Source organism: Lolium perenne, chromosome 6 (genome assembly GCF_019359855.2).
Source record: "Lolium perenne isolate Kyuss_39 chromosome 6, Kyuss_2.0, whole genome shotgun sequence".
Taxonomy (NCBI): Eukaryota; Viridiplantae; Streptophyta; class Magnoliopsida; order Poales; family Poaceae; genus Lolium; species Lolium perenne.
In genome coordinates this window covers 6,763,720-6,772,200 of record NC_067249.2, presented here as the reverse complement: position 1 = coordinate 6,772,200, position 8,481 = coordinate 6,763,720, and the positions used below count along the sequence as shown (strand labels likewise).

The window sequence follows — 8,481 nt, the reverse complement described above, 5'->3', positions numbered from 1 at the left end:
CTTAAGTGTATATAGGATGTAATTAACTCCATGCTAGTTGAGCTCTATAATTAGCATGCAGTCCTATCTAGTTTTAATTTTAAATATATTTTAAGTAACTCTGAATTAGCAAAACTATAATTAAGATAATCTACAGCTCCCAATAAAATCTTCTCCACAAAGTGCTGGTTGACTTTAGCATGGAGGTGCCTCTACAAATTGAAAGCCAAAGCACCTCCAAGTTTCAGAGCTAGCTGGAGAGTGCAGGCTGCAGAGTACGCACAATCTCATTCTCCTGCTACCGCAATCCTAAAGAAAATACATTCAACCAAATTTGCAGAAGCTAGTGGGGAGATCCAAAGGGTCTCAGCAATGGAGTTGGTGGTGGGGGCTTCGGAGGCCACCATGAAATCTCTCCTGAGCAAGCTCGGGGGCCTGCTTGCTCACGAGTATGCTCTCATCAGGGCCGTCCGGGGCGACGTCCAGTACATCAACGACGAGATGGCGAGCATGCAGGCCTTCCTGGGCGACCTCAGCAACAGCGCTCCCCAGGGCCACGACCGCCGGATGAAGGACTGGATGAAGCAGATCCGCGATGTCACCTACGACATCGAGGATTGCGTGGACGACTTCGCGCACCGCCTCTCCCACGACCCCGGCGGCGACGTCTGCTGCGCCTTCATCGTCTCCAATGTCTACGAGGTTTGGACGTGGCGACCTCGCCGCGACATCGCTTCCAACATCGCTCAGCTCAAGGTGCGCGCGGAGCAGATCGGTGAACGGCGCACCAGATATGGCGTCGAGAACCCGAAGAGCAGCGACGCTCAGTCTGTTGGAGCTGCCACTGGATTCCAGGCTGCCGATAACCAGCAGATCGGCCTCGAGCTTGTTGGCACCAAGACTCCGGTGGGAGTGGTCAAGGAAATGGAGGAGCTGGGGAAGTGGATGATGTTGCAACCGGCTCCCCATGATCGCGCTGCCTCCTCACCAGATCCTGCACCGTCCCCAACTGAGGCTGCGAAGGAAGACCAAGGCGTCCTGGCTATTGTCGGGTTCGGAGGGGTGGGCAAGACTACCATCGCCTCGGCATTATACCAGAACTTTGGCGATCAGTTTGACTGCCGGGCGAAGGTCACGGTGTCGCAGAGCTCTGACATAGAAGCGATAGTACGGATCATACTCGATCAAGTCCATCCACAATACAAAAATAGCAATGGCCGGACAGGCAGTAGGGGTGGTGGTACCTCTGAGAAAAATCGCCTCATGGCCTCCATTGGCAACCTATGGGATACTGTCGTCCCCAAGGGCCACAAGGAAGACGTGCAGCGCGGTGGTAGCACCTCGGAGATGACACAAGCCCTCAAGAGGCACTTGGAAGGACAAAGGTACATTATACTTTCAAACTGTGTGTAGATGATGCATGGTTAAGTACTTGATTGCAGAATCATAGAATTGCATAGTATGGATGAACAGAAAACCAATAAAATGAAAGTGTCCGCTTTGAACATTTTTTACCGATAATCTGGTTCACAAAAATTGAGAATCTTTTCTAGTGTTCCAAATAAACATGAATTCTACACGTGCATTTAGATATGAGCTACTCCCTCTGTCTCATGATATAAGATGTTATTAAAACCAATATAGGTGTAGATTTTTTTTTTTTTTTCGATATGGGAGCATCGCCCCAGCCTCTGCATCAATAAGATGCACACGGCTAACTTTATTGAACAAAAAGTACGGAAAATAGTTGTAATTTTTTTTTTCGAAAAGGGGGAAAAATCGCCCCAGCTTCTGCATCCAAAGGATGCACACGGCTTTTTTATTAGATTATTCATGAAGCCTTACAAGAAACAATACAAAAGATCACTCTTGAAGCAACCTAACTATACCTACAGTGAGATGTATAGGGTGACAATACACCACTCACATCATCCAAACTAAATGCCTCCCCAAACCGCCCAATAGCAGGTGAGAAGCACATCCAGTCAAGCAGACTCTCAGCGCACGCCAACGCCCACGCCATAGGAATTGCTTCCGCCGTCTTCCTCGACTCCATCTTCAAGAGAGATAATCGCATTAACCTTGTAAGACCTACCGTCGATGCCACCATGACGCCAGACGGCTCCACCATCCACTCCACCAACATCCGCCAACATCCAGCAGCTGCTCCAAAAACGATGCCCCAAGAGGTAGAACGACGCAGAGCGCGCCGCCATCGTCCAATCCGGGAGACCCGGACCTAGGGTTTCCCCCGGAGCAGCACGAGTGAGAGACCGCAGACTGCGACGACGATGCCTTCAAGAAGGTAGCGGCGTGACACGTCGCCATCGTCCGCCAACCGAGGTCGGAGCACGGTTTTCACCGGCAGCCGCGCATCCCGAACCCGCCGAGTGTAGTGCCAAGACGGACAAAGATGACGCCTTCGACAAGGTAACGACGTCGCCCGACGCCGCCATCATCCGCCAAGACCGAGGTCGAGGCTCGGTTTTCACCGGCCGCCATGACACCCCGGACTAGATCTCACCGCCACCCTGCCGCCCATACGGCCAGGGCCACGGGCCACCGCTCGCCGCGAAGAAAACGGCACTGCTGCCACCATCCGGAGCCGCCGCTCCGGCGTCCAGGGCCCCCGCCGATACCACCACCAGCAGCCCCTCCAGCACCGAAGCCCGCCGCCACCGAGCCGCCAGATCCCGAGAGCCACCCGCCGCCACGGACGGAGGAGCGGCTGCCGGAGTCGCCGACCAAGGGGGAGACGCGTCGGGGGTGGAGAGCGTCGCCGGGCAGCGGCCTCAGCCCCGGCAAGCCCAGCCTGGCCACCTTCCTCCATGCGGCTGTGCTTGGCGCCGGGGACCGCAGCCGAGGGCCAAATCCCCGCCGCCCCCTTCACCGGCGCCGCGGCCTTTGGCCGGCAGCACCTCGAGGGGCGACGAGGAGGGAGAGAGGGGGGAGGGCGGACGGGGCGGCGGCGCTAGGGTTTGCCCCTCCCGGTCGCCAGGAGGAGCGACGCGAGAGGGGTACGCGAATGGGAAAGCTTGGCGCCGCCCTATATCATGGGATAGAAGGGATGCAATACAATTGGACATTTCATTGAGTATTTTTTTCATATTTGGCTAGGTAAAAAGATAAATATTTGTGTCTATACATCCTAATTTAGAAAAAGTTGATACATACTTTATTAGACGAAGGGTGCATTATATTTTCACATATTTTTTGTATCTCACAATTAAATTAGTATTATAAACTAAATTTCGCAGTTGTGTTGGGCAGATCTATAGTACATGTGTAAATTATTGCAGATGTTTGTGAAACATTTAAATGTAATTTCTTATTTTTGATAATTCAGGGATTCAGTGGAGCTTGGAATCCAAAGATCCTCACACATGTTTACCCTTTGTTAGTGATAAGATATAATAGTGTACTGTGAAAAAGCTTATTTTAGATGTCCAATCTTATTGAATTCATCTTCTCATTGCAGCTATTTGATCTTAGTTGATGATGTATGGTCTGCATCTATGTGGGACAAGATAAAAAAATCACTGCCTACAATTAACAAAGGCAGTAGAATAATAGTCACCACACGGTTTCAAGCTGTTGCCAGTGCCTGCAAGAGAAGTAAAGCAGATCGTATTCATAAGGTGGTTGTACTTAGCGATGAAAAGCCTAGAGAACTATTCATGGCCGAATCGAAAATGGGCAATGAAAACCATAACAAAGTTCCACCCAGACTCTGGGAAATGTGTGGGGGTCTGCCATTGGCCATAGTTACCATGGCTGGGCACGCCGCCTGCAACCCAAACAGAGAAGAAGATGAATGGAAGAAAGTGTGCAGCAGTCTGGTACCAGACTCCAGCAAAGCTCTTGCACAGGACGGAGTCACGAGGATACTTAGTCACTGTTACAATGATATGCCTGGTGAGATCAAGACTTGCTCCTTGTATTTGTGCATATTTCCCAAGGGGCGCAAGATAAGCAGAAAGCGGCTGACAAGGCGGTGGCTGGCAGAAGGATTCGTTAGTGAAAAGGATGGGCTGAGCGTGGAGGATGTCGCGGAGACATACTTTAACCATCTTGTAAAGAGAAAGATCATACGGGCCGTGGAGCACAGCAGCAATGGGAAGGTCAAGAGCTACCAAGTTCATGACATGGTTCTTGAGTACATTGTGTCCAAGGCAAGTGAAGAAAACTTCGTCACAGTGGTTGGTGGCCACTGGATCATGGCGCCGCCTAGCAACAAAGTTCGCCGTCTATCCCTCCAAGGCGGTGACTCCAAACACAAGAAGGCAATGGAGAGCATGAACTTTTCTCATGTTCGATCTTTGACCTTGTTTGGGAGCTTGGCCCAACTGCCTTCCAACTCACTGAAATTTGGAATTGTGCAAGTGTTAGACCTTGAAGGTTGCAAGGATTTCAAAAAGCAACATGCCAAGGAGATATGCAAGATGCTTCTACTCAAGTACCTCAGCCTCCGAAGGACAGAGATTGACAAGATACCCAAAAAGATAGAAAAACTCCAGTATCTGGAGACTATTGACATAAGGGAGACCAATGTCAAAGAGCTGCCCAGCAACATCTGCGTCCTTGAACGACTGGTGAACATACTTGGTGGGAACAAAAGAACACGGAAGGCACTGAAGCTTCCAGAAGACCTAAAGAAGGAAACAATGAAATCCCTGCGCATATTGTCAGGTATCGAGATCGTTCAAGGATCTGCGGTTTCTGTGGCGGACCTTCATCATCTCACAGATCTAAGGAAGCTAGCCATTTACAAGCTCAGTATCCAGAAGGGGAGTAAGCTTTTCAGTGATTTAAGCTCCTCAATCGAGTACCTTGGTGGCTACTCTCTCCACACCCTTATAATTGATGACCAGTCATCTGAATTTCTGACATCACTGAATGCTCTCTCTTCCCCTCCCAAGTTTCTAAATGCTCTCGAGCTATCTGGCAAGTTGATCGAGCTCCCACAATGGATCACAGAACTGGATGCTCTGACAAAGTTGACTCTCTCGGTGACGGTGCTGGCTACAGATGCCTTGCAGCGCTTGAGCAAGCTCCAAAAATTGTTTTCTCTCACGTTTTCGCTTACTTCAGCAAAGCAGGATCCAGGAAATACGGCACACTCTGATAGAGAGATAATTGCTCCAGCTAGTGGATTTGAGGAGCTCAAGCTTCTTCGCTTCTCGGCTCCTTGCGTACCACTGCTTAGCTTTCCAGATAAGGCAATGCCGAAGCTGGAGAGGCTTGAGCTGAAGTTCAGCAATTTGGAGGGAATGTATGGCATCGAAAACCTTGAAGATCTCAAAGAGGTGCATCTTAGAGTTCATGACGAAGCAGGTGATGTTACCAAGTTTATGGTAGACGATATGGCATCTGCAGCAAGGAAGGATGACAAAGGACCCAGAATAATTGTTGACCAGTATCACGAGTGAGTGTCCCCAAAGCCAATTCACTGGTTTATTATTTATTCTCAGAAATATTTTATTTTATATTTATATCCTTTGTGCAAGCCGAAGACGATATTTGTTTGGTCAGTTTGTAATAATAGTGCTTGAGCTTCGTTTGAATTCAGCGGATGAGGACTCGCACTTATAATGATTTACACTCTTGAGCATGTCAAATATATACATTGTTCTATCACATTTTCACTTACAGTAACATAGAACGATCCAGACGCTATGATAATCAATGCTTTTTTTAGATAAAGGGAATATATTAATTTAAAAAATACCAATTACACCCAACCTATGCAACAACGTTCCACCCTAATGGCAGTACGGATGCACGCAGCCAAAAAAAGAGTAAAGAAAACTAAGAAATAAAAATCCCGTTACATCATTATAGACCTAGCAACAGCAATACAACCACCATCGTGACAACTCTCCAAAAGCGACGCCTCCAAGAAGGAAACAATGCACCAGCGCCGTCATCGCCCGACCAAAGGTCTTAGGTTTTCACCCTGAAGATATAGTTCCCACTCTCAAAATAATACCCTCAACAAGAACTTTGCCATGCACAACCAGCTAAGGCTAGACCTTGAGTTTTCACCCTGAGAGGACTCTGAACTTCTCCTGTGCTGCCGCCCCCACATGTATAACACTGCTGCAGAGCCCGAAATGCCAAGCAGATCCCTCAGCATCACGGAGACTCGAACTTTCATTAGCCAATCGACCAATCTGGCCTTCATGATATTCCTTCTTCTGACTTCACCATGGACCAAAAAGTCACCTGATATCAACACAGAATAGAGCTTCGCACCGCTCCCTCCGGAACCAAACGGTCGAAATAAAAACATGGGGGCGCGCAACTGAATACCACCCGATCCAGCAAACTGCAGGCAAAAGATGCACTGTTCCATTCCCCAGTGGAGCTTTTCGGAACTCATCTCTCCAGCCAGATCAAAGCAAACCGACCTCCGGAAGATCTTCATCCTCGCATGCGAGAAACCCGAGGACCGCCACCAAAAACAAAGCAAGATCAACAGCCCCCACGCCGCCAATCCCTCCTACCGGATCACCAAGGAAGAGGGCAACGACGCGGATCATGCGTACCGCCGCCGAACCTTTACTGGGGGCGAAGGCCGCTACCGCTCCACCGAATCCTCCATGGCTACCGACGGAGAGCCTCAGGCCCCGGCCAAGTAGCCGTGCCGTCCGGCTTCCTCCACCAGCGGTACATCACCTCCCATGGAACGCCACCGCGGAAACCCTCTTCTCCCCCTCGTCGATTTGACGGAGGGGGTGCCGCCACCACCGCCATAGCCAGGCCGGGACCGGGGCCATGGCCGGGGCCGAGGGCGACGGGCGGCGTGTTAGGGTTACTGTGAGGGGGCGGGAGGGGGGCGAGAGAGGGAGGCGGCGGGTTAGGGTTAGGAGAGAGGGATACGTACTACCGGCCTGATAATCAATACTTGCGTACGCACCTTCCGTTATCAGATGCATGCCTATGAATCTGCTCCATAAATCAGTGCTAAAAATATATGATAAACGCATAAGAAAAATCTTACGGAAGATACGTTTGTCCAAAATGAATAAAGAGCTCACCTTGTAAAATGGATTTGATTGTGAAAACAAAAATATATACGACATCAAAACATAGCCATTATTGTACGAGGTTGTGGATATTTATTTTCTGGATAATTTAAGTTGTATTGATTCTTAGCAGGGACAACAAAGCAGGGATGTCCCATATCACCGTTGAACGATTTGGTATTTCGCCATTACTTCACCTCCTAAAATAGAAAAAAAAAAGTAGAATACTTTGCTGACCGTGTGTCTAGTTATATAAGCAGCAACGTAAATGACATATCTTTGCCGGTGATCTTTGATGGTGATCTTGATATAGTCTCATTACCGTTTGATTTCAGATTTAGAACGATCTCCCTTGCCAGGGTCTTATCCCTTCTCCTTGTTATTTCCGAGTTTACCAACAACAACATTATCTTTGTTAGCGGATTCGGCCGCCTCTGGCCGAATGGGTACCTTCTTCCCCATCAGATCTAGCGTGTTCCCCTTGTTGATCACTCATGCCAGCTGAACTCAATCATCCTTCGTTGATGGCCGACTGGAGCTGCTGACGAAAGACATTACAATCATTAGTTGCATGGGAATAAGAATGAAGATATTTGCAATAAACCTGCAGCCTTAACTCATCAGCCAGCGGTATAACATTGCTAAGCTTTATGATTCTATCTTTTAACAAGACATCAAATATCCTGTCGCATTTTCTTATGTCGAAACTGCATTTAAAATCTTCATCTCAATTCTTAGGAATCGGCTTTAGATCATCGCACACATGCGGTTTATCCTTAGCTGGCCAAACAAACCCAGCAACATATACATCGGCTTCCTCATCTAAGTTGGGCGCTGTGGCTAAGTAGAAATGACAAGATTTTTAACGATAAAAACTGTTCTTTGTTGCAGGTCATCTACAGATGTACAGGTATTCTCCGTTCGTGGTTACCTCTTCAGCGGATGGAGAACCGAGACCTATTTACGGAGGTCTGTACACGGTTGGAGGCTACGACGAGGGATACTTTTTCCCTACATGGGTGGCAGCATAGTCTACGGATTACAGCACCATCCTCACCATAGGCGTTATATGATTCATCGCTCCGATATGTATTTCGTCTAGTTTTTATATTCTTTGTTACCAGACACTTGAACGGCTGTGTGCATCCTGGTTATGCAGAGGCTGGATGTAATTGCTTACCAAGAATAATAAAGCATCATTTATCAAAAAAAAAAAAATTATCCGTCTTTGACTCATCTAATGTGTCTCTTTACTCACGTTAGCCCGCCTTTCATGAGCTAGAGCTCTCTGCAGTACTTGGCCAAATGTTAGGAAATCAAAGCCTTCTAGCTTCTCCTTGAGATGTGACCTCAAGCCATTAAGTACAAAATCAGCCATGTTCTTTTCAGTTATGAACGAACTATAACATCGGTTCTTGGTATCTCTAAAGCGCTTGATATAATCGGTGGCTGATTCATCATGCTTTTGCCTAAT

General features: G+C 48.3%; 1 protein-coding gene across 1 annotated transcript; it reads left to right on the top strand.

Moving 5' to 3' along the window:
* Positions 1–253: 253 nt before the first annotated feature.
* On the top strand, positions 254–5,661 carry LOC127309002 (disease resistance protein Pik-2). The gene is made up of 2 exons (XM_051339973.2): positions 254–1,364; positions 3,458–5,661. Exons 1-2 carry the CDS (start codon positions 352–354, stop codon positions 5,406–5,408), a joined length of 2,964 nt encoding a protein of 987 aa, XP_051195933.1. The 5' UTR covers positions 254–351; the 3' UTR covers positions 5,409–5,661.
* Positions 5,662–8,481: the final 2,820 nt, after the last annotated feature.

What these genes read in the sequence shown, in the direction of transcription:
- LOC127309002 (XM_051339973.2), top strand. Translation starts at nt 352, where the DNA reads ATGGAGTTGGTGGTGGGGGCTTCGGAGGCCACCATGAAATCTCTCCTG. An exon ending in AGGCACTTGGAAGGACAAAG is followed by an intron (nt 1,365 to 3,457) that starts GTACATTATACT and finishes TTCTCATTGCAG; the next exon opens with CTATTTGATCTTAGTTGATG.